At 48.4% G+C, this 26489-nt stretch overlaps 1 protein-coding gene across 1 annotated transcript in view; it reads left to right on the forward strand.

Annotated features, from left to right (window-relative positions):
- The window catches only part of NGF (nerve growth factor), a 49005-nt gene extending 23044 nt beyond the window's left edge, over positions 1–25961 (forward strand). The window contains exons 2-3 of the mRNA XM_006092469.2: positions 18085–18208; positions 25072–25961. Coding sequence (XP_006092531.1) covers positions 25084–25809 — 726 coding nt within the window. The 5' untranslated portion in view covers positions 18085–18208; positions 25072–25083 and the 3' untranslated portion in view covers positions 25810–25961. The remainder of the gene's footprint in view (positions 1–18084; positions 18209–25071) is intronic.
- Positions 25962–26489: the final 528 nt, after the last annotated feature.

A 26489-nucleotide genomic window follows, 5' to 3' on the forward strand; every position in this document is an offset into this window, starting at 1 on the left:
ATCAGAAAAGGAAAAATAACTGTACATTTGAAAGATATATTTCAAAAGGAAAATGTTTTTAACAAAGAAACACAATCTTGCTTTTGCCTTTTTAGTGGTTTGGTCCCATAAGTGATCCTCATAATGGGAAACTATGGAAGGAAACCCACCCAAATCAAAGCAAGCGCAGACTTACAGAGAAACAAACAGCCGCTATCCCAGGTCATGCTCTGCAGCCAGCAGCCTGCTGGGAAGTTATCAAGCCCAGTTGAGCAGTTCAGGGCAAAAGACATTTAAAAAATAAAAGTACAAGCCCAGTGGGAATATTAAGAAAAGACTCATCCAAATTTTTTAAAAATGTGCGTCCCAGGCTCAAGCCATGGCCACACGCCAAAGTAGGACTCTAAGCCAGAGCTACAGAGAGGCCGTTGAGAACAGCTACTTAGGGCGGCATAAACAGTGTCCTGGTCTTTCCTTCATACAGGCCTGGCCCCAAAGGACAGGACTTCCTTTGAACTCTTTCTAGAAGATCCCCAAATCATAACTGTATGAGCTCCAGCATACTGGTTTTCAAAGCATTAGTCAACTCAAGAAGCTATTTCCTTTGGATAGTTAGACTAATTATTCTCAACGTGGATTTCTTGGTATCTTAAGTCAAATTTATGTTACCAAATATTTAGTAAGATACGTTTCCATGAGCAAATAAATTTGACCCCAAGTCAGTGAGTCCTTCTAGACCCAATGCGTATTAGAATATGGGAAGCTCTGATTAGAGAGAGCTATTTCTAACCCAGCAATTCCCAAAACCATTTGGCCATGGAACCCTTGTTTTACCAAACCTCTTTGGACATCCCAGGAGTGGGAAACATTGGTCAAGACATTCCTGTGGCTTCAAGGCCAAGATGAGGTCCATTACCCATTGAGATCATTCATTCCCTTATTAAATGGACATTTACTAGTTGGCTTTCACGGGCCAGGCTCTGCCTAGACACCAAGACAGATACAGAGTAGGAAGTGCCTTCTAGGTCCCTGCACGCAGGTAGCTGTCATTATAATGGACAGATACACAAGTGAACAAATATCAACAATTTTATGTGATACACCTTCCCTGAACCCCGTCATTGCTGACAGTCTGTACAAAACAATTTAGAACCCAAGTTATTCACTAAATATTTCCTGTGCATTTGTCTTATCTCCTTCCCATATTGTTTATTACTTGAAGTCAAAATTCATGCTTTATACTTGCCTAGTATTTTCTACGGTACTGAGCATGGTGTTGGGCACATCATAGGTCATCTAATGAATACCACTTGATCGATTAAAAACTAAATTAGATGATCCCTGAGTCCTTTTCAGTTTTGCAGAGTTTCTAAGAGTCTTTCTCAAATACTGTTACAATTCTATGTCTCAAAATTATGGTGAACCACAAAAATATTGACTAATTCATTAACTCCGGTTTTCCAGGGGCTGTCTTGATGACATAGAAGGAACAAAATTAATGTGTGCTCCCCCTCCAAATAGGCCAGCCACAGCAAACTAAAGCAATTTACACTCTGCTTATAGACACAGCTGAAGTGTTAAAACTTAGTGATTTGACCTTGTCATCGGAGAACAGCCAAGTTTCCGATTTTACATATGGGAATCCCGAGTGAGACTCCGTGAATGTTTAGCTATTCATCATAGAATTTAATACAGATTAGGGTTAGCCACAATTGGTAACACTTGGGGAGTTGTTAATTTCTTGCTGGCAATTTCACTATGAACTCCCCTCATAAATTTCAGAGTAAAACTTGGCACTGTCATCCAGATTTTATGCACATTTATTTGCTTTACATATGCTCAGTGGTTCCTAATTATATGACCAATAAACAGCACCTCAGATGCTTCATATCTTTGAGAACTGTTCAGGGCCACGGAAACTTAATATCATAAGTGAACAGGAAGTGAAGTTAGTGGGGTGAGTTACATTGGGTTCTATTATGATATGGCAAGCTTTCTCCACCTCAATTCTACTAACAGTTTGGCCCAGATGATTCTTCACTGTGGTAGGTGGTCCTGTGCACAATATGATGTTTAGCAGCATCCATGGCCTCTACCTACAAGATGCCAGTAGCACCCCCCAGCAAAAATGTCTCCAGATGTTGCCAAGTGTCTCCTGGGGTGGTGTCGGGGGTCAAAATCACTCCTAGTTGAGAACCACGGGTGGTAAAAGAATCCCTGGTGATTAAAGTCAGTTCTAGACTAATGGCAAGTGATTTGTTTCACTTTGTGGACTGTCAGTATGTGCTTTGGGACTAGATCATTCCTTTTCCTAGCCTGTGTGGCCTGCAACAAGTTACCATATCTCGGCATCTCAGTTCCCTTGTCTATCTGATAAGTGTAAGTGAGCAACACGGTGAAAGGCCCTAGTATAACGCTGGGCAAGTGGCAGGCAAGTACTGGATGTTGGTGGTTCCCCTCCGCCTCCTCCCACTGCTCTTGCCCCCAAACTGGGGTGTACAAAACCAAACGATACGCACTACAAATAGCCTGGCGGTTTGTTTCCAATTTTTTCCTCCCATGTAACAGATAATCAGAAGCTGACATTATATCCAAACCTTATGTGAGCTTTAGAGTATGCAGCCGCCCAAGCCAACAATAGATAAAGGAGAATCTGAGTCCTCAACCCTTCACATTCATGGCCAAGAACTGCCAAATACAGGGAATGTGTCCACAGACATCCGAGCCGTTCAGCAGTTTCTAATTCTCTGTTCAACATGATAAACCTGTAACTTGAGAAAACAAAGAGGCTGCTCACAGGCTGAGCATGTCCACTACCTGCACCCGCCAAAGCCACAGAGTAAACCTGGGGACTTAGTCAGCAGCACTGACCGAGCCACTGCAGAACGAAACAGCTTAGACTAGGCACCGTGGGGCGAACGCTGACGCGGGAATATATCTGGTATCGCCCGAAACCTGAAGGGTTTACAGAAAGAACATATGGAAAGGTTTATGGACTTTACTTTCATTATAAAGACATTATAACAACATTATGAACCACTTGGAAAATGAAGGAGAGGAGGCGATCACCCGAAGTTCTAACACTCAATACAACTGGTTTCATTTTAAGTATTTACTTCCAGACCTGGCTCCTATGCACATGTGATTTCCCTAGGCTGCAATGATTTCAGTCTTCTCGACCCTGCTTCTCCCTCCTTTCACACTACAGCACAAGCATGTATCCTTGTTCCTGTTGTCTTCACAGTTTTTCATATTGAATGACTACAGAGAAATTCCTGAAAAAGAATTTCCACAAAGTAACTAACAACTATCCCACTATTGAAGAACACTTGGCGTCTGCTTTTGCAATTATAAATCATTTACCCACACACACAAAAATCATGAGTGTGTCTTTTTCCCTTTTCAGATTATTTTATTAGGATAAAGTCTCAAAAGTGGAATTAATAGGTAAAATCTATGGACATTTCAATAGTTTTAGATATAATATTGTCAGTATTTTAACATACATTATTCTGATTATAAAAGCTATTCATGGATCATTGCAATAATTTAGAAAATATGGAAAAGTATAAAGAATAAACAAAAATTACCCATAATCCTCTAACTCAAGTACTGCATTTGCTGTATTTCCTTCTAGTCTTTCCCCCCTGTGTCTGCCTTTAACATATGCATCTACTTAAAATTAGCTTTATTCTAATATTACCAAGATGAGGCTTCCTGAATGAGCAGTTATATGTGGTACCGGCCTCAGTGAAGACAGTCAGCTGAGTAACTTGAGTCTGCAGGTCTCCACCTCCCAGGCTCACTTTGTGGAACATGAAGAATCACCCTCATGTTGACACTATGACGCATTTTCTCTCTTTCCCTCCTTTCCTTCTTCCTTTCCTGCCCCCCTTCCTCCTTTGAGTTGTCCTGGTTGCTTATAATTGAATAGACTTTTAGTTTAGTACTCTTTTATGAGAGGCCATTCTCCCGCACTGAACAGGGCTCATGATGGAAATCCCACCTCAGCAGGCAGCCCTTTTGCCGGATATTCTCAGCAAACTCATGTTGATGAAGACCCCAGGTCTGCTCATTCATCCCAACTGTGTCTCCCGGAACGATGGAGAGCAGCTCTTCTCCCTCGTCCCGTGAAAGCTTTCCTGCATCCGTAACATTCCTAAACCATCAGGTCGTTTTTGTTAGGGGGTGGTTTCCAGGTGCCCCACCTTCCTGGTTTGCCGTTAATGCTTGAGTGCCAGGAAGAGAAGGACTCACTAACTGGCTGGGCAGCAGTAACAGGGAAATGGCGGTGGCGCGGGCAGAATGGAGCCGTGGCCTGCACCCGAGACTTATGCGTGGCACCTGGTGAAGCAATGATGCAAGCCCCAAGTGAAATCCAAGTACATCACCATTTATCTGTGTTTGGATTTGGTTTGGGGTTTTATTCATGACAGAGGATTTGATTGAACACAGTTTACATTCTAACGAACTGCAGCTGGATCGGAGCATCAATGGGAAGCCCCAATTCCCCCCACATTGTCTTTTGATCCTTTTCACTTGCCATTTCTTTCCAAGGCATTTTCTCTGAATCTGATAATAGTGAGGTCATTTAATCTCATTTATCTTAAGCACGCCAGTCTGGCACACCCAGCACAGCGGGTCTGGGATGAAGGACTTTTGTGTTGAACATGCTGTGGAGTATCCTGGGATGTGGCCTTGTCCTAACCTATGGAATGAAATCACTGTGTCACTCTGCCAAGCAATGTTATCACTGGGTTTGGGCTCAAATGGAATGTTTCCAGTAAAAATCATATTCTAATAGACTGCTAATTGGAAAATATCAGCAGGATTATCTGGTAAGGTTACCAGAAGCCAGTTTGATGAAATCTGGGTTCTTTGGGGGAGTTGCTAGTGGCTGTTTAGCTGTTGCTCGGCTGTTTCTCTAGGGAAACCCAGAGTCACATCTCACCAGCACAGACTATGATCTGTGCAAGGATTTCTTCCACTTTCCTAAAGCGGAGGCCAAGGCCATCTTCAAGGTCTGCTCCCAACCTCTGCCTTTATCTTCCATTTCCTCCTCTCGCCGGTTCCTCTCTCAGCTGCTCCCCTCTTTCTATTGCTCCTTTGCCCTTTGGGTCTCTCTCTTCACCCTCCTTTCCTTGCTCATTCTCCTTTGTCATTTTGTTGCCCTCTCTCGCGCCTCATTTACTGTTCTTATTCTTTCTCCCACTCCCCTCCTCTCTCAATTGCTTTGTACTCTAGGTCCATCTTCCTCCCTCCACATCTTCGTTTTCCCTCCATGACATCAGGCTTCCTAACGGTAGGGCGAATCCCAGCTCACTCAGTTCTCCCAGTGCCTGCAGGTATTGGGCTGGTTTGAGTCCATCTGTTCGAGACTCATCCATTCATGCCACAAGCACTCATCACGCTCCAAGCTGATCGGAAATGAGATCGGTTTCTCCCTCTGTCCCTGACCTGGGCTCAGCCCCAGGCTGGCGCCTAATTGGAAGCAACAGATCCAGCCCCAGAGCCAGGGCCATCCTCAGTGCCAGCATTACTCAGATTCCCATGGTGCCCGGTGGGAAGGGGCCAAGCCACATGATTCATGGCCAGTGTGTGCCCTTCTGATGCGTCTGCCAAAATGTCACTGTTGTCCTATAGGTGACAGTCAGTGCTCCCTGGTGGAGAGCCTTCTGATGACTTGTTCCTTCCTGCTCACGCTATTCCTGAGAAGTTCAAAGAAGGCAGCGGCCCTGTCTCTTTTAAAGAGCGTCTGGTGGCAGTAGGCTGGAGGGCCAGGTTTTCACCCCAGATCTGAAAGTGGAAACCACCATTCTGCTGCACTCAGAGCAGTATGATTCCTAATCTAAACCATTTCCTCGACTCAATATGACAAATCAGAACGAACAGCTTCTCTTCTGTCTAGGTGCCCTGTCTCTTTCTCACAGCCTGAGACTCTCCTTCTTCTAGAAAAGGGCCATTTTCTAGAAGATGAAACTCTGAAAACAACCATGTCTGCCTGAAAAATAGAGAGATAGTAACTCAACCTCCTCTTCTTGCCTTTGACTCACTTCTGCCCTATGAAGTGCTCGCTGCCGAGAGCACACAGCCTGGACGAGGGAACTCTGACCGAGTAGTTCACAGGGTCCTGGGAAATAAAGGCAACGATTCACCAGCTGAACTCGCTTCCGAATGCCCGTCCACCGAGGCCCTTCGACACTCGATCGCTTTGCTTTGCTGCTCAGTGTTTATTACTTCCCTCCCATCCCTCAAACCAAAGTCGTCGCTGGGTAATTTCTTGTTTTAGAAAGTGACAAACAGAGCAGGCAGAGAAAACACTGTATATTTTGGGCTAAAAATGAAATCATTAGGGTAAGTTTCTATTCTTGGCAACTGGAATTTTACTCTGGTTCTGATTAAACTCAACAAAGATATTACATTCGATGTTTTCCTGTAAATGCATGAGGTGGTTTTCTAGTGCATGTCCACGAATGGCAATATTAACAGACCCCGCTTGGCTCCATCAGCCTCAGGCTTGGTCTTCACGCCCAAAATGCCAACCAACAGAGAATCCCACCCTAGTCCAGAGTGAGTAGATCATGTCTTGCCTGTGCCCCCCCCCCACCCCCACCCCCCCGCCAGCCCCCTCCATGGTCTCACAATTAACAGTAAATCTTATCCAGAAAATGTAGGAGAGTAACTGGAATCGCCACATTCCTATGTTTATAAACTGCCCAGTAAGAAACAACCCCACATTCTCAGCATCTATCTTCTGTGCCTACATTTCTGCCAGAACTGTGGGTCTTCCAAGAAGCTGTTTCTGGGTGGATAGAGTATCTCGGTGAGGAGGGAGCATGGTCTGTGGTCACCCTCAAGATTGTAAGCGAGGAGGGTCTGGTGACAGACAAGTGGAGGAGTCAAGGCCAATTACAATTAGAAAATCAGTACTAGATTCTAAAAAGAAATGAGTAAAGTCAAGAATAGAAAACATGCAGAATCCTGCCCATACATTATCCATATCACAGGAGCAGAAATGGACCCTCGAATGCAAAACCCAGAGAACCCAGGCGTTGCTCCTTTGCATGGTCAGATTTTGAGCAGACCAGAGCAGGGTGAAGAGGAGAGACCAGAGAGTGGGAGACCTGGGCTTTTCCATCCTCCCATCCCCTAGGCAGGGTGGCTTTGCACTTCCCCTCTGCATGCTAAGCTGAAGTTCCTTTCCTATCAAATGGGGATAATACTGACCTCAGAAGATTTTAGTAAGTATTTTAAAGGAGGACATATAGAAAGCCCTAGGTATAGCGCCTGGCACATACAACACAATAAATGTTGTGATCAGTGGTAGTAATTGCATTCACTTCTAACCCACAGTTTATTCTAGGGAACTACTTAACATGTTTTAACACATCATATTACATTACATTGAACTTTACACCTAAAATATAGGTACTCCTATCCTAATCACTACCTCTCAGACAGCCTAAGGGGGCTCCTTGGGGATTTCTATCCCACCCCTGCCCTTTCTCCCCCAAGCTCAAGCTCAAACTTCCAGTGATGGCATACTCACCCTCATGGCCCTATAGGAAGAAGCTCCCCACTCAGTCTGAACAAGTGGCTGAGAAAGAAGCCTGCCTCCTGGGCCAGATAGCTGGTGGGTCCCTTTCCCTGCTGGGACAGAAGGGCCAGGAGAGAGCCTGGCCTTTAACTCTCAAGGGAACGCCCCTCTTTCAAGCGGGAGCCAATCACTGCCAGGGAGTCAGTCTAGGCAGAGGCTGAGGGGAGGGGTGAGAGAGAGCATTCCCTCCTGCAGACCTAAGCACTAATCCACTTGTCTCCAGGGGTGAAGACACAGAAAAACTCAAAAGTGATCGGCAAACATTGTGCACTTTTCCTTAACTCATTCCATCAGGCAAACAAAAGAACCTGCCTCGTTTTGGAGGACCAAGGCCCATAATTCCTCATTTACCTTCTGGAGTGTGTGTGTGTGTGTGTGTGTGTGTGTGTGTGTGTACACATAATGTCCTTGAGATAGTCATTCCTCTTTGGAGATAAATGTATCAAGGTCTAAACTGAATAATGTTGACATCTACATTACTGGGAAAACAAAGTTGACTCAAAAATATGTCCGGAGAAAGAAAATAAAATAAAAAGAATTATATACTATAATAGAATATACAGGAGAGCAATGCTTTAGTGAACAGACCCAGTTCAGTTGGGCGTTATATGGACCTAAACCGTTCATCTACCTACTCGGGAAGCAACTAAGTGACCCCCAGTCTTGCTGATTCTATTGACAGCCTAGAGGAGGTCTTGGGGAACAGTGGTCAGTTCTCAGACTACGGAAGTTCTTTAATCCTTTGGTGGTGGTGGTGGTGGTGGTGGTGGTGGTGGTGGTGGTGGTGATGGTGGTGGTGGTGGTGGTGATGGTGATGGTGGGTATTGAAGGTGGGGAGTGGTAACAGTGATGGTAAAATGGTGCAAGTGGTCATGTTGATGCTGGTAACAGGTAGTGATAGGATGGTGGTGGGAGGAAGTGTGGGAGCAGATGATGGTGGTGGTGATGGTGATGGTGAGGCAATGATGGGGGTGGAGGTCATAGTCATGGTGATGGAGGTGGTGTTGATGGAGATAATGCTGCCATGCTCTACGGACCTGAACAGGACGTGTATAAATGCTGTGGTAGATTTGAGAAGTGGGCAGAGAGGGGGGCACTCAGACTTACTGAGCACAGAGCATCTGGTAGGAGGGATCTTGTCCATACTATAACATGCGCCTTTGGAGGCGATTCCTCTCTCAGGGGCAGTGCAAGCCAAACAGACGTGCTTTGGCAAATCTACACTGTTCTACCTGTTGCAGGGTTTTGGGGTTTTTGTTTGTTGAATTTTTTTTGTTTTACTTGTAAATTTTTATTTCTTTTTGTTTCTTATCCTAAAAAAAGTGTGAATCTATATTTTAGGAATATGGAAACCAGGTCTGTGGAATAAAAAGAAAAGTAGAAACAGTTAAAAAGAAAGCTGGGCTGCAAGTCCTGGACACAGATAGGCGGACAGGATGCAGACTAGAGAGGAGAGACCTTCCCACACAGTGAACCGAAGGCTGGCTCAGGCAGAGCTTGGAAAGAACCGAGGTCAATGCACCATCACACAGGAGGGGTGGTGCCCTGGGGGAGACCGATGGTGAGAGCTGGAGATGGCCTGGTGGCTGTGGACGAGGGAGCTGGGGCGGTCAGTCAAGCCCCCTCCTTCCTGGGGACAAAGGGTGACATTCCTGATGGGCAGGATGGAGCGGGTCCCTGGAAGGCCTTGGAGGTGCAGCTCCCTCGCAGACAGAGGCCTGGTGCCAGCCACTCGGTTGGTTCACAAAGGAAGGAGTGAAACGCTAGCAAATGGTTTTCATTATCATCACGCAGCCTCCACCCTCTTCTGTATGTGTGAGCTCTGCTTTCTTTCTTGCTTTTTTTCCTCCTTTCAGGGGTGGTAACTAAACAATGAGGTGATTGCCATCCCAGTGGATTGCACATTACCAGCGGCTGCTGGAGCGGAGCTTGCTCCAAGGAAATTCTGGACAAGAAAAATAAGCAAGCTGGAAACAGGAAGGAGTAGGTTTTGTCCAACACCTGTGAGTGCTCTTTAGTGCCCGTGATGAAGGCGGAATGAAGGTCTACTGAGCGAAGTCTCTTAGCTCCTCAGTAGTGCACCTGTCACCCACCCAGGGGGCGCGCTCCTTCAGGGAAACGCCACATTGCCAAAGTGACCCAGGAATAGAAAGGAGGGCCACTTGTTATTTCCCAACATAATATGAAATACTGATTCCCTTTGAATAAGCTGGGTGCAGCTGTGTGAAGAGTTCTCAGTTTTGTTCAGTAAACAATCATTAAGTGCCCAGTCCAGGACCGGCCCACAGATGGAAAAACACCAAAGGCCTCAAGAAGTCAACCATCCAGCTGGCGCCTAAATGTGTCCCAAATCCCTGGATTGTTGAGCATAAATTTGACAATGAGGACACTTTCCTGATGTATTCCCTTGGAAGGCGGCAATTACCTGTGCTAAGATGCTGTTAACCCTGTGGGTCCCAGCAAGTGTTTGCGGTACCCAAAGAACACTGCGCTGCACCGCTGGCCCCTCCCTGTCGCCCCCAACTAGTTATAGCGAGCAGCTTCCTCTGTTTGACTGCAACAGGGCTGAAGAAAATGGATCATTTCAAAGGCAAACGTTTCAGTTTCTTACTCAGCATCTTGGCTGGCAAATGATTGCAGATAATCGTCCTGCAGCTGCAGACGGGGCCACTGAGCATGTGCACGGCCAGCCACTGCGGCCACGATTGGGACGCGAAGCACAGAGACAGCCAGATGGGGACACGGGGTGGACACAGGCTTCCCTTCTGTTCTGCGCCCAGCCTGCCAGTAACTCGCTGCCTGATGACTAGTGTAGCTGACTGTCTCTAATGATATTAAGAATAGCTAATACAGGGTGTCCCCCGAAATGTTTACCCACTTTGAATGGTTATAAAGTCAGTGTTGATTAACATACAGTTCACTTGAAACATTTAAAAGACTCTACAGACAGGCATAATTTTTTCCCGATGTTTTCAAACTGATGGCCGCTCTGGTCCAGGCACTGCTGATAACGTGAAGCAGTGGAGTCATAAGCATCAAGAATCATTTTGTTCAGCATGTGCGTGTCCTCAATTTGTCGACTGCTGCCAGTTTTTTACCGTAAATTTTATCTTTTATGTATCCCCATAAAAAAAAAGTCTAGTGGCACTTTAGGATAAATGTTCTTTCTTCAAAGCTTAGTCTGGCTTCACCCATTATTTCAAATCCGTTAAACCTGAAAAGGGGTGAAAACTAAGTGAGGTATCAGCTGTTAAAGTGTGTATACATTTTGGGGACACCCTGTCTTTATGTAGCACCAACAAGGTGCCAGGCACTGGGCTAAATGCTTATTCTATTTAATCTTCTCAATAGCCCAGGGTGGAAGGTATAATTATTCCGATTTTTGAGTGGAGACATCGAGGCACAGAGAGGTTAAGTCACTTGCTAAAGGTCACCCAGCTGAAAACTGGTGGGGCCTCCGTTGGCCCGGCTGTCAGGGGAAGCCACTGGACCGCAGAGTCATCAGTGCCCTTTCTTCACGGCTCCAACGGTCTAATTATGTAAAATAACAACTGAGATTCTGAAGTTAGTTTCTATTTCTCTGAGTCTTAAACATCCAAACTTACCTCTTTAGAAGCAACAGGGTGAGTGGCTGATCTCTCTCTCTCTCTCTCTCTCCACCTCCCCCCACCACCACTATCATGATCGAGTGGGGAAAACTTCTGCCCCCTCTTTGACTGTCTAATTGCCCACTGTGCCAGGTCCCTGGAGACAGATGCACTCTGCGGGCCTCTGGTGAGCTCCGGAGTGAATTTCCTAGTGCGGAATGTTTATTCTGTTTATGTCACGGTCAAGTAAAGCCTAAAGAGAGAAACACTAGAAGACTGGGAATGTTCTGAAATATGATTATGTGAGACTCCAGTGACTTTAGAAGGGACGGCAGGATTCCGCCTCCCCTGACCTTTCCTCCCGAGACAGTAAAAGAGCTGGTGAGACTCCCTGAGGGAAGCTTAAGGACACCCACCCAACAGCCCTTCAGGGCAGTTAGCCACACCCATGACATCCCGACATTCCCTCATCCGTTGTGTATGTCCCTGTGTGGTAGGAGCCCATTGGGACGGGGATGGTTTCAAAGCCATGCACAGGGAGCAGGAGACACGGTGGCAGCTGTCACTCCAGAGTGGTGGGGAGTCAGAAGGCATCTGACGTGGCCTTAGGACTCAGTTTCCCCCTGGGGTGTTTGGGGCTGGCTACTTGTGGTCCTTGTTTTCTTGGATGCAGGCTGGCTGAGATGCACCAGTTTTTTGCCGTGACACAGAAATGCCCTCGCCTCACGGACATTTTTAACGGTAAAGGCGGCATTCTACTGGAATCCTTACATTCGAGTCCCATAGCTTCTCCTGCATCCCTCTTTTATTAAAGGGTGGATTGCCTGCCTTTTTTTAAAGCCCCAGAACACTGCGTCTGTTAAACCAGGATTTTTCCTGGTCTTTCTCAGGACTATGAATCTTTAGCTTGTCTGACTTTCTTAAATTACATCTGAATTGCATTATAGATTTATATGTTGTAACATTGCTTGACCCATTGCTTGGAAAACATACCACACACTGAGAGGAAGAGGTTAGCTCAAGAAGAGCTGAGGACATTTAATCCTATAAAACAAATAGAATAAAGGGCTTGGATCTGAGTTCACGTTCACTGGCAACGTTTTGTTTTCATTCATGTACATATTCCATCCCAGGGGGTCCCCCGAGGTCTGCAGTGGGCTGGGGACCCCGATAGGTGCTGGTATTATTGGATATACACTTTGACTCCAGCCAACCTGAGAGTCTGTTTTTCCCCCCAGTACTTCTGCCTGTGCTTAGTCCCAAATATGGAAACAACAGGCAGGGAGAGGCCCAAAGCAGAGCTGAAATGGATCTTTTTCTTGTGGTTTAAGGATCAGCCAGTTGGAACCAAGGAGATGTTTTCTTAGGGTCACAGAAAAGTTTGAAAAACTATTCGATTGCTTTTGACACTCCCATGGAGATTACAGATTTATTACTGGAATTTGCTAACTTGATGGGCTGCACTACAATGACTGTTATTTAGCAGCATATTCCTGCAAAAAAAAAATATATTTACTGTCCTCAGCTCTATAATAGAAGGTCGCTGTGTGTTTCATGTCTTATCTTCACCACGTTAATGCTGGAAGTACCCAAAGCCTTTCTGTGGTGTTGGCATTGCACAGCTCAGGAATCCAGTCAGGGAAATACCACACAGACTGGCCCACCACACGCCCCAGTGTCATGCGCATTCCTAGCAAATGCTCTTTGATTCTGCAGCTCAAGGTCAATCAACCACAATAGCTTCTTCCTTGAGCTGCCTGACTCTCTTGGGAAATGCCAGGAAGGGTTTTGTAATTTATCCCAGAATCTCCGAGAGAGCCATAGGACCATTCCTCTTTTAGGGAAGTGTGTGGCAAGGCCCTTTAGAGCTGTGATTATTGAAATTTCCAGTGAAAAAGAACAGTGGTTTTGCTGAACCTTAATGTCTTCCTAAGTCCTCGGTGCCAGATGCACTATTTTCCTACTGGATGTTCCAAAACCACTAAATAGTTAAAACACATCAAATCATCTCAAAATGGCCAAAATTGAATTTTTTTCCAAAAAAAAAAAAAGAGCTCCTACTCAGCAAACCTCACAGTCATAATCCATAATAGAAAACTTCTGATTAGGCTAAAAATTAGGAAAACAGACATGCAACGCAAAAGACTCCAAATGTTCTCTTTGTGTAGAGGCTCAGAATAAGAACTAACAGAGAGAGGAGAGAATTAAAGGGGATGGTTACAGCAGTGAAAACCACAGCCACAGCACAAACAATTATTACGCCCTCCACAATGTGTTCTTAAGCTCTACATTTTTAGTGAGTTTTCCCAGCTCGCAGACCACCAGCAGGTGGAAGCCGGAGAAAGGAGCCTGCTCTTCACACCAGCGCTCTAGCATCTTCCATGTGGTGTGAGCTGCTCTTGGAACCGGCCATTACTTCTGAAGCGTCATCCAAGAGAGCTTTGGGGTCAAGCATCCCCAAATCTTTGGTATTAAAAATGTCAGCCAATAATCCTTGGGCTTAATAATAAGCTAACCATAGCTCCGACATCAAACAACATTTTAAATGGCATGCAAGGAGTAAAAAGAAAACCTTCCAATTCACAAATGTCAATTACATCTAGACAACCGGGGGCGGGGGGGGGGGGGGGGTCAGCAGGGGAGAAAGAGACAGCATCCTCCAGAAAGGCTGGGAGCTATATTCTCACACCTTGGTGCCAAAAATGGGACCCCACCTGCCCTTTACATTTGCTGAGCCATGGTCATTTCTTGAAAATTTCTCTTAATTACTAGCTTATCAAAGTCAATGTCAAGCGTCCCTTTCACTGAACAGCAGTGGTTCTCAGCCCTGGCTTTTCTTTGGGATCGCCTTGGGAGCTTTATAAATAACTGAGACCCAGGTGGCCCTCCAGACCAGTTAAATCAGAATCTCTGGAGGTGGGACAGGTGTCAGGAGCTCCTAAAACTCCCCCCGGTGATTCCAGCGTGTGGCAGGGTTGAGAGGCACTGCCATAGAGGGTTTGGGGTGAGGGAGGGAAGCAGAAAGTGGGAGCCAAGAGGGAGGTAGAACCTTCCACGGAGTGCGAGCGTGGAGGACTCTGCAGGGTGCTGACTGAAGTTAGGCTGCCGTAGCTGAGCCAATGCCCTTCCCTCCTGATAAACTACCAGCAGAGGATCAGCGTCCTTAAACTATGTATTGATTAGATTTGGAACAACTTGTCATTAATAATTTAAGCTTCTTGGCTACAATTGACCAAAATATCACTGAGGTCTTAAGAAAGTGAAGGGCTGACCAGTTTGGCTCAGTGGATAGAGCGTCGGCCTGCGGACTCAAGGGTCCCGGGTTCGATTCCAGTCAAGGGCATGTACCTTGGTTGCAGGCACATCCCCAGTAGGAGGTGTGCAGGAGGCAGCTGGTCGATGTTTCTCTCCCATCAATTTTTCTAGCTCTCTATCCCTCTCCCTTCCTCTCTGTAAAATCTTGGCTACAATTGACCAAAATATCACTGAGGCCTTAAGAAAGTGAAGGGAACACTGAGATAAGCATCAACAGAGAGGACCATACCAACAGGCTTAAACTTGGGGATGGGAGGGGGTGCATTAGAATTTGCATTTCCAACAAGTTCCTAGATATTGCTAGTACTCCTACTTTGAGAATCACTGCTGTAAAGCATGAGACCCAGGATAGGAGAGGGCTGTCCGGGCCTAGGAGAGGCACCCCAGACTTCACCAGTATCCCTTCGTGCCCTACAGGAAGGAACAGAGCGTGGTCCCGAGAGGAGCTGGGATTTATTCTCATGCATGTATAAAAGTGTGAGAGCCATCTGATGAAGTGATTACCTCATGAGAACAGACAGGGTTTTAAAAATAGAGATGCCTTTGGGTTGTTTGTTCCTAATATTTTTGCATTAGAAACTGGTAATATTTAAATCAGATTTAATTTTAGAGCCCCAACCGCTACTAGCATGAGACTGAAAACAATGGCAGTCACGTCTGTGAGAATCACGTCATATTTCAGTGTTCTGGACAGTGGACTTCTCTCCCCAGTAGCGAGCCACCTGTGCCTGCACTGAACAAGAGAAGGCCGAAGGCATGGGAGATGCTGGCCAGGGTCTCAGATACAACACTCAGGCATGCACCAAGGCAGCGTGGGCCAGAGAACGCAGAAATAGGGGCAGGGAACCTTTTGTGGTTGGTCTATAGCTGACCCCCAGAAAGGCAGGTCTGCTTCGAGGTTGTAGCGTTTTTTTATTTACTTTGAACTTCACTCTTCTTCTAATCATCTAGATTGGAGGCCATCCTGGCATATAGTGGAATATCCAGAATATTTCTAGTCACCCTTATTTCCCTGGTTGTTCCCTAGATAAAAAGTGGAGGCTTTCTGTGAAATTGCAGCCAGTGGGCGGGCCACAGCAGTGAACTCTACAAGCTCATAGGCACCTACTTCTGTATAAGGCCCAGCACATACTCCTCTCACCACTCCCCAAACCCCCTACGAAGTCACGTTGGACCTCTTGCCAGTTCTTGAATTCTGGGGCTCTGTGATGCCTTTCCTCCCCATCTTCCCTAACCAGCTCCTATTCATCCTTAAGAACCCTGCTCAGATGTTACTTCCTCTAGGAACGTATGACTCTGGCGAGTCTGGCCAGGTAAGACTAAGTCCTCCTCCCATATCGCGCCCACTACCCGTCATACTTATCGCATTGTGCTAAGTATGTGACAAGTTCCTGTGCTGGCCTTTCCTCACCTCGAGATTATTTGTTCTTGGAGGTTAAATGTTATTTTGTATTATTTGTGTCCCTCGCACCTAATACAGTAGCTGGCATGGCACCTGCAAGTTTAATGTTTAATTAATGGAATGAATGAATTCCAGTGTTTGAATGGGGGAAAGCATTCGTCGAGTACCCAGTAGGGATGTGGGCTGGAAAACATTAACGCTCATCGAGTCACAGATGATCAGAGCTGGAGGGCACCTTTGCTGTCACCTGTGGCAGTTCCTCGTCCTACGTCGGAGGAAGCTCCTTAAAGATACTGAGTGACTTACCCTCGAAGGAGAGCAAACTGGACCAAAACGAAGTTTCTGGTACCCTGACATATGTGATATTTTCAACAATAAAGATTTTCTTAAAAAGAAAAAAAAGAGTGTGGACTAGATCAGATCCCCTTTCCTACAGGTGATGGAACCAGACGCCATGGTGCCAACCTCTTACCCTGGGGCGCATGACATCCGCCCTCTCCTGTGCTAAATCCAACCCAGAGAGAGTGGAAATGTTCTTTGCTGCAGAACATAACCTTCTTTGAGAGTCTCTGAGCAAGTGTTCTTCTCTAGGCCTGAACCCCAATTGAGTAGGAAGGTTTTCCTGGTTCTTCCAAAGCAAAGAGGCTATTTTGAGCAGAGTGGGTAAGGAAGAGGAATGGATGCACCCTGGTTCATGGTTCTAGCAGCAGGAGGCCCTTGTACCTCTCTGTCCTCGGCTTCTCTATGTGAGGGACTTGGGGCCACAGTGTCTTCATTGATATTTGCTTCTGTAGCACAAAATGAGAGGGGGGTTGAAGGAAGGTAACTGGTGGGGATCCACAGTGGAAAAAGACTTGAAAAAGGCCCAGGGGAAAAGAGTTTGGGGCGTTGGAAAGAGAATATAGACAGGAAGGGTAACAATGTCATCCTATAATTTTTTTCTTTTATTAGAGCTGCCACACCCTACAACTTCTGCAGCAGACACAATAGTTTAGTCATTCATTCATTCATTCATTCATTCATTTAAAAAGTGTCATGTAACTCTCCTGCTTAAATCCCTTCACTCCCTTTCCATTTCCCTTAGGATAAAACCATGGTTCCCAGCTATGTCCTTGCAGACCTGGCTCCTTCTACCTCATCCCAACTCATTTCCTAGGACTATTCCCTACTCACTCAGCAACTTCGACTTGTTTCTACCTCAGGGCCTTGGCACTTGCTGTTCCTTCTGCTTGAAATGCTCTCTCTCTCTCTTTCTTCTCATCCTTCAGATCTCAATGTGAAGGCCACTTCCTCAGAGAACCCTTCACTAAGCATCCTGTCTACAGTAGCCCCTCGCCACATGCCCGCTGTCATCACACCCCACGTATTTCCTTCATGGCATAAGAAGAATCTGAAGATAACCTTATTTATTTACACAAGACTATAAGCTCCATGAGAGCAGAGACCTTGTCTTATTCACTGCTGTGTCCCCAGCACCTAAAATAGTGCTTGGCACATAGTAGGTGCTCAGGAAATACTGCTGAATAAATGAGTAAAGCACCTATATATGAAGTTTACACAAGTGAGAAAATAGAAACCTTCCATTGCTTCCAGGAACTACAACCTAAAACTGGGTAGCATTTTTTTCTCCTTGAATGATCTCCATAGCTTCTGATTCCTGGAATTTGGCTTGTGCAATGGTTCTTGAGATTCCCATCCCAGTCCTGCAGAGCTCTCCGTTATCTGTCAAGTGATCAGGTTGCCTGGATTTTCATCAAAGCACCAATTTACTCGCAAGTGCCAAGACTTTTCCTTCTGTGTGTTATCTTAGGCTGGCCCAGAGTTGGGTCTACTACATCTACATGTGTGTGATGTACAGAATAATATCCATGTTGGTGCTGGATTAGGGGTCTGTTGGAGCAGGACTCTGGTGTGGGATTGGAAGCACCTATGCTGGGCATAAGATCAGCCAGACTGTGTCCCAGCAGAAACCAAAAGCGCTGGCACAAGATGCCACCATAGGTCTGTGCAAGGTCAGCCCCAAGCAGTTTGGGAAGCTGGGCTCTAGCTCCTTTCTGAGCTCTGATGCTGATAAAATCCCAGAACGCAGGGAAATGGGGTTTGTCCTGTTGGCACATCCCTGCCTTCCTGCCTGGGGCACAGCTCTCCATCTGCCTGAGAACGTGGCGAAGTGCCCATCTCATGCCAGCTCTTTCCTCCCACAGAGTCCTGGCCCGTGGTCGTGCAGTCCAGGTGGCTGGATGGCATGCTGGACCCAAGCTCAGCTCAGCGTCCGGGCCCAATAACGGCTTTTCCAAGGAAGCAGCTTTCCGTCCTGGCCACACTGAGGTAAGTACCGGGGGTGTCCATCTCACCGTGGTTCCTGGCTCTGGAACTGCTGGGAGGGCTGGAAATGAGCCCCAGGCTGGGGAAGGGGCAGTGGATCCCACTGCTGATCATAAGGCCTACCTCCAACACATGTGACTCTCCTGGCCCAGGTAGGAGAGGAAGTCCCTGTGCTCTCAGGGCTGCCAAGGACATGCTGGGAGTCTGAGCGCCCACCACTAAAGTGACAGGACACAGGGCCTCACATAGACAGAGAGCACCAGTCAGACCTTCCACGCAGCTCCTGCTCTCTCTGTGCAGGCAGCCTTATGGGATGCGAGGTCCTTGATCACTCCCGTGCCCTTGGCCATGGAATGGAGCGAGGGGAGAGCCCAATGTGGAGGCAGAGGCCCGGCTCTGAGTTCCTTTCTCTCCAGATATGTGCCCATGTTCCAGTTACTCTCACCATGTCTGCTTCCTCCTCTACAAAATGGAAATAACGAGGCCTGCATCCCCGGCTTGTTGTGATGGTTAACGAGACAGTTAAGCCCAAGAGATGATAATAGGATCTCACCTCATTCATTTTAAGATGTGTCTCTAAGAACAAGGATCAGTAGATTCTGTTTCCATTCTGCCCTGCAGTGACCAATAAACCCGCAGGTGCCCGCACGTGCCAGCGTGTTCTGGCTGCTTATTTCCACCAGGGGCATTTTAAGTGCTTTCAGATCAAGTTTACGCGAGGCCCAGAAACCTGATAAACTAGATTTTAAAATAACTAAGTATCCAAATGTTTCCTGGTATCTGGATCTGTGGCCTAAGGAGGGTAAGACGTACGGTCTGTTGAAAGGAATTTTCACTTTGATGTCGGGGGTTGAGTAAACCTAGCCCAGGACCCCAGCAATTATGACCTGTGTGGGACTTCAGGCCTCTGTCCCCCGGAAAGTGCTGAGCAACGTCAAGGGCCCACCTGTGGAGCCCGCCACTCACTCGCTGCATAACCCCAGGTCGCTTAGCCTTCAAGGCCCATTGCTCTGCTCTGTCAAGTTCAACGATGGAGCTGGATGAGTGGTTCTCAAACTGTGGTCCCCAGACCAGCAGCACCAGTATCCCCTGGGAACTTGTGAGAAATGCCGATTTCCGGGCCCCACCCCAGGCCTCCCGAATCAGAATCCGGGGGAGGGGCCCAGCAGCCTGTGGTTTAACACCTTCTCCGGGTGACTCCCATGCCCTGCACCTCTGGACATGAGACCCTCTGACGTCCCCTCCAGTCCCCCTGGGAAATGCTAGCAAAGGGCTGGGTGCCTTTCTCCACCGCAGCCTTGGTCGGGGCTATCTCCCCGGGGAGCTGAGGAGCCGCAGAATCCCTCACACCCCACACAGGCCCCGGCCACTGAGAGTGTCTGAGTCTACAACTGAAGGCAGCAGCCGCTTACACTTACAGCGGAGGCTGAGTGTAAAACAAGACATGACCCTTGACCCACTGTCATAATGTGGCGAGTGAGATGGAGGAGGAGGAGGAGGCTGGATTTCCTCAGCCGCAGGAATTTCCTCTCACTAACACGCAGTGACCTTGGCTCACTGATGCAATCTCTGGCCCGAGCATCACTAAGAGCTCTTGGCGCTAGCCCTGGAGGCGGGAAGGATCTACTCCCCTCTGCAACGCACCTCCGAAGGCAGGTGGCCGAGCCTCCCCGTGCCTCAGCCCTCCAATTTGGGCCAGTGGCTTAGCTCTGTCCAGCAGCTTCATCCCCTATTCAGATGAGGCCAAAACCTAAGCAAAGCTCATTCACCTGATGCCGGAATGTCTCTTCTTATTGCCGGGTGTGAGGTACCCCTGGCCCAGGAAGAGACGAAAGGGTTGGGCAGCCTGTTCGTACCTGGATAAAAGGCACCGGTGGGTCCCCGCACTCTTAGTCATTTATCTTCCATTCTGGGAGGAGCAGGGCAATCAGGGAGCATTCACACATTCCGCCTATCTTCACGGCCCCTCATTCAGCTCACGGGAGTTACGGAGCTCCGCTTAGTGGAGCCCTGGTCAGGATTGTCATCATTTCAAAGGTTGTTATTAAAAATAATAAGATGAAAGTCCTGCCGGGTTCACTCCAACTAAGGAGAGAATGTTCTTTTGTAAACTGCGTTGTGCATTATATCACTGGAATAGAAAACACACTCGTTTCTTCTTTTTTTTTTCTACTGAGGATTTTTTTTAAAGGAAGACTTTTTTAGTTTAAAAAGATTATAAGGGCACACTATGGTAAATCAAATAAATATTTTTTTAAAAAATAACACCTTTTCCTCTGAAACTCAGATGAGAGTATCTTCAAATCTTAATGAAACTGTCTGTCCATGATGCAAATCCCCGCTGAGAGTGCACGCCACCAGGCCCCACTGCTATGTGCGAACGGTGGCTGAGAGGGAACATTAGCCTGTGAGAGCTTTGCCAAGGCCGCTCAGCAGAGCGGGGAGCTTCGTGCAGGCAGACCTCGTTGTATCACGCTTCGCTTTGTCACGCTTCCCAGATATTTCGTTTTCATCAGCATCGAGGCAAGAACCTCCACCAGCAAAAGATTACCACTCGCTGAATGAAGGCTCAGATGGCGGTTAGCATTTTATAGCAATGAAGTCGTTTTTAATGAAGGTGTTATACATTGTATTTTTAGACACAATCCTATTGCACACTTCATGGACTATAGGAAAGTGTAAACATAACTTTTATGTGCACTGGGAAACCAAAAAAATTCTGTTATTTGCTGTATTGCAATATTAGCTTTATTGTGGTCATCTGAGACTAAACCCACAATATCTCCAAAGTGTGACTATAATTGCTTAAACTCAAAGAAGGTCAGAGTTGGAAGCTACCTTAAATGTTACCACTCAGATGGAGAAGTTAAGGAGCACTGAAGGAACTAAGAGTGGGGGACCCACCGGTGCCTTTTATCCTACCACACACTCAGATTCTTAGAGACGGAGCTAGCTGCGGGGGCGGGCGAGGTCACCTAACACAACAAAGATGAACAGGATGTCCTGCCCTCAGGGAGGTTGCCCTCTAGAATATCGGTCGCCAACCGGTGGTCCTCGGACCACTGGTGGCCCATGAGGTCCGAAAGGTTGGCTACCACTGCTCTAGAAGGAAGGATAAGAGAACACAACTGTGATAAGAGACTGGAGGAAATGCTTTTAGAATGGAGAGGGGGAGAGTTTGTCTCTTTGGAAACAGGAAGAGCTCCCCAGTGGAGGTGGCATCTTCATTGGGTGTTAAAAGACAACAGGAAGGAGTCCAGCCAGCAGAGATGGGAGCAGAAAAGACACAGGGAGGGGCGGTGGGGAGTATGCCTGGGACAGAAGAGTCTGAAGGGGCCAGTGGTGGGGAAGCACAGAGCAGACGCTCCGGGGAGGAGTTCTGTTTACCCGGAATGCAAAACGTGTGAGGCAGTGAAGGCGGGCAGGGCCTGATGTGCGGCTGAGCAGTCCCACTGGCTCGTGAGACAACTGGCTCACCACTGGGTGCTCAGAGCGGGCTGATGTGCTCAGAACAGCACCTTAAGAAGGTAAGTGGGGCGGCCAGGGGTAGCAGGCACTGGGAGAAGAGAGATGAGGGCCCAGGTATAGAGGGGAGAGATTACAGTTTCAAGAGATGTTCCTGAACCAGAACCCACAGGGCTGGAGGGAGGGCACGAGACTAGAGCGGAGTCCGGTGCTGAGTCCAGGTCTGGAGCTGGGGAGTTAAGGACAGTGGCCCGGGCATGGAGAAAGGGGCATGCGCAGAAACACGCGGAGAAGGGTGGGGAGAGGGGTCAGGAGACAGTAGCCGTGGAACGGCTACGTAATCAGCGAGGGGCCCCAGTGGGCTGCTGCTGCAGAGGAAAGCAGATGAGGTGATGGTCTTAAGAGGGACTGTTTCAGATGCCTCGCGTTTAAGGTGTCAGTCTCCAGGCATCGACAACATAGCAATTTCAGGTGAATCCTTAGAAGAGGGTGAGAGCACCAACGGGGAGACTGGAGTGAGGTGGGAACCCCTGGAAAGGGGAAACAGGGAGCAATATGGCCCTTACTGCCATCAAAACCCTACAGTGCAGTCCTTTCTTTCATTTCCTTATCCAAGTTCTAATTTGGGTAGAGAGGAATGAATATCAGTTTCAGTTTTTCTCCCTCCATCTACCTAATGAGAGATACCGTGTACTAAGAAGCAGAGAGAAATGAAGCATGAAAAGGAGCCAAGTAAAGGGCTTGACTTCGCTGCCACCTGAGTGATGAGCTCTCTAACAGCCGCTGAGCACTGATCGGCCCGGCCACTGGCCAACAGAACCAGGCGTGGTCAGCAGCCCCGACGTGCCCCGACCCCCTGCTCGGCCGGCTGGAGAACTGGAGCAAACACAAGTGTTTTCAAAGTGACCAAAGAGAAAAGAATGTGATGGTCTTGCTTTTGGTATCTGATCAAAGAGCTAGTTTCCAGATGCAGAAAAGCACGGTACTGAGCGGAGTGCATCGCTTTAAAGCAGTAGGAACGCCGGGGTGTGGCCACAGGCACAAAATCCAGACACGCGCTATGGTGGACAGAAGGCAGATGGGGAGCTGCCCTGGCCATCCCCGTTCACTCTTCCGTCCCTTCTCCTGATAGTTGTTGAGGACCTATTACATGCCAGGCACTGCCCATGGCCCCGGGATATTTAAATGCAAAAGGCACAGCTTCTAACGCGCTCTTGGGGAGACAGGCATGTAAATGGTTATCCGCAGCACTAGGAGGGTGGTAGGGTTATGCGCAGGCAGGCGACGAGGGAGGCGCCCACCCAGGGATGGAGTGACTAGCTGCTGTGACACAGCTCTGTCCCCCAGGCACAGCCAGTGGGGGGCCAGGCTCCAATCATTACACTTTGAAAGAAGCCTGATGGAGGTAAGACAAGGTGCTATGACAAGATGTAGACGGAGTGAGCTCGGGGCGCGAAGAAGCAGCTATATAATTCAGAAGGATGAAGTCTTTGGCCACAGGATATGACAGTGAGTCAGCGTTAACGCGGATTTTATGAGCTCCTAATTAATCCTATCAACAACCCTGCGAAATGGTGTTTATTGCCCACTTGTATCAATAAGGAAACCAAGGCTCTGAAAGATTAGTGACTTCCTTTTGTTAACAAGTAGCCAAGCTGGGAATCCAAACAAGGTTTTCTAACCCCAGGTCCAATGCAGAGTTCTTTCCAATACATTGGTTTAGTACAGGGGTGGGCAAACTTTTTGACTCGAAGGCCACAATGGGTTCTTAAACTGGACCGGAGGGCCAGAACAAAAGCATGGATGGAGTGTTTGTGTGAACTAATATAAATTCAAAGTAAACATCATTACATAAAAGGGTACGGTCTTTTTTTTTTTTTTTTAGTTTTATTCATTTCAAACGGGCCGGATCCCGCCCGCGGGCCGTAGTTTGCCCACGGCTGGTTTAGTAGGAGAGAACACATACACACACACACACACACACACACACACACACTTCCGAAGTTGAGAATGGAAAGAGATCACTTTTGATTGGGGTGATCTGAGAAGGTCTCAAGACGCAGGTGGTATCTGTGCCCAGCTGGACAAGCAGGCAGGGAGCAGAAGGACCCATGGGCATGGGGAGGGGAGGCGGGGGAAGGGATAGACTTAGAATCTGAACACCCTCTACAGGGGATGCTCTTACCCTGCTAAGAAGACCTGGGGAAGCTTCACAGAGGAGGTGACAATTGATATGAATCTATGCATGTGAACAGAGGCTCACCAGCTCAAGAAGAGAGCTAGTGCCACAGCTAATTGACCCGGGCGGGGGGGTGGCTGGTTACTGGTGGGCAACCATACGCAGCTCGGAGCCCATCTGGCTCATGCTCAGGGCTTGCACTGCCTCTTGGGGAGAGACAGATATGCCACTTGATCTCTTCTCATTAAGAACAAATAATAGAAAGAAAGGACATGTTGAAGAATGAAAGAGAAAGTGAGGGAGGAAGGAAAGCATGGAAGGGTGGACTCGCTCCGTAAAGGACCAGGTTTGGATTCTATTTCTGTTCCAGTGTGTGTGAGTGACTTTAAGCCTCTTGGTTGATTTTCTGTGGATCACTTTCCTCGTATATGGGAGAAAGAGGATAAATCCTAACCTAACTCACAGGCTAATGAGAAATTAGAAGTGAACATATTTGAAAAGTTTCACAACAACGCACAGAGAGGGGACGTTATCAGCGTCACGTCATAGGCGAGGCCTGCGGCTGACCAGATGGGCTGGCTGACTAAGATGGTCTCAGAGCCACACAGCTTTTGCCAAACACGATGCTTCATGGATTCATAATAAGTGTTCGGAGTCACGGGATCTCAGAGCTAACACAGTGCAGCTCTGAAGAGGGTGTGTGTTCTTGCTAAGGCTTCCGGACATGTCCCAGGCAGCCCTGCCCACTGCCGTCCCGGGGAGTCAAGCTGTTGGGCAGGACAGGGGAGAGGAGGCCCACGCACCCGGTGCCTCCCGGTGCACATGCATGTGCACACGCACCCGCTCACGGCTGCCTCCAGCTGGCAGGCAGAGAGCTCCAGGGATTCTGTGAGCGATGCTTCCACGTTCATACCAGGCCACAGGGCAGACTTTCAGGGCCTCTGCCCCTTCCTGGAAAAGTGCAGCCCTGAGGGGATGACCTCATAGCCAGGTGTCTGAGCCAGGCCTATTTATGCCTGCGGTCCCAGTGTCATTGCTCCTAGCACCCCCTTTCCCTCTCGAAAGTGTCCCGGCTGAAAGTCATTTCCAGGGTCCCCTTGCCCACGGCCTCCTGGGTGAAGCCTCCTTGTGATCCTGTTGGGAGGCCGATTCTGAGCGACCCAGACTCTGCCTTGGTGCAACAGAGCCTCCGTGCATGACCCTCGTTTCTGCCTCGTTTCAGGTGCATAGCGTGATGTCCATGTTGTTCTACACTCTGATCACAGCTCTTCTGATCGGCATCCAGGCAGAACCACAGGCAGAGAGCGATGTCCCAGCAGGGCACCCCGTCCCCCAAGCCCACTGGACGAACCTGCAGCATTCCCTCGACACAGCCCTCCGCAGAGCCCGCAGCGCCCCGGCCCGGGCGATAGCCGCCAGGGTGGCAGGGCAGACCTGCAACATCACTGTGGACCCCAAGCTTTTTAAGAAGCGGCGACTGCGCTCACCCCGCGTGCTGTTCAGCACGCAGCCCCCGCCTGTGGCCGCGGACACCCAGCCGCTGGACTTGGAGGCCGGTGGTGCGGCCTCCTTCAACAGGACTCACAGGAGCAAGCGCTCCGCGTCCCACCCCATCTTCCACAGGGGGGAGTTCTCGGTGTGCGACAGCATCAGCGTGTGGGTGGGGGACAAGACCACGGCCACGGACATCAAGGGCAAGGAGGTGATGGTGTTGGGAGAGGTGAACATCAACAACAGTGTGTTCAAACAGTACTTTTTCGAGACCAAGTGCCGGGACCCCACTCCCGTGGACAGCGGGTGCCGGGGCATTGACGCCAAGCACTGGAACTCGTACTGCACCACGACGCACACCTTCGTCAAGGCACTGACCATGGACGACAAGCAGGCTGCCTGGCGGTTCATCCGGATAGACACGGCCTGCGTGTGTGTGCTCAGCAGGAAGGCTGGGAGGAGAGCCTGACCGCACACCAGCCCCGCCCCAGCTCCCTCCACTCTCCTGGGCCCCTCCCTACCTCAACCTGTAAATTATTTTAAATTATAAGGACTGCATGGTAATTTATAGTTTATACAGTTTTAAAGAAATATCATTATTTATTAAATTTTTGGAAGCATCCTGTGTGTTGCCACTCCGGTCATTTTCCCCAGGGTGACCATCTGCAAGTCTGGGGCCGGCCGCGGTGCGGGGGGAAGGGAGGGGTTGTCCGCAGCAGCCCCTGGCTCCCCTGAAAGGCCTGCCTGGAGCCCTCAGCCCACGCCAGCCGGCACTGCCGCTTCCGGGAAGGCTAACTGGTTTCAGATATTGGCCCACAGTGGACGTGATTAGGAAGGGAAGTCTGCTGGATGGCAACTTTGTTCTGCATTCCAGAGCCAAAGCTTCCTAATCCTTGGATTACCTGCCCCTCGGCCTGGATGCATGAGCCTTGATTGCTCCACTCGGGGCATCTGTGGGGCCTCATCAGAAGGCTCCGTCCTGGGGGGACCCACTCACTCTGTAGGCAGGAGGAGACTCGCACCAAGGACCCGAGAGGCTGGCCGGCTTCTAGGGGAAGAGCTGCAAAAAGCTGAGGCGCTATTTGGCAGAGCTGCACCGAAATAACCACATGAGGCCTGTCACGGTGGATCTGATTTCACGGTTCGGAT

The sequence above is a fragment of the Myotis lucifugus genome, unplaced genomic scaffold, assembly GCF_000147115.1.
Source record: "Myotis lucifugus unplaced genomic scaffold, Myoluc2.0 scaffold_101, whole genome shotgun sequence".
Taxonomy (NCBI): Eukaryota; Metazoa; Chordata; class Mammalia; order Chiroptera; family Vespertilionidae; genus Myotis; species Myotis lucifugus.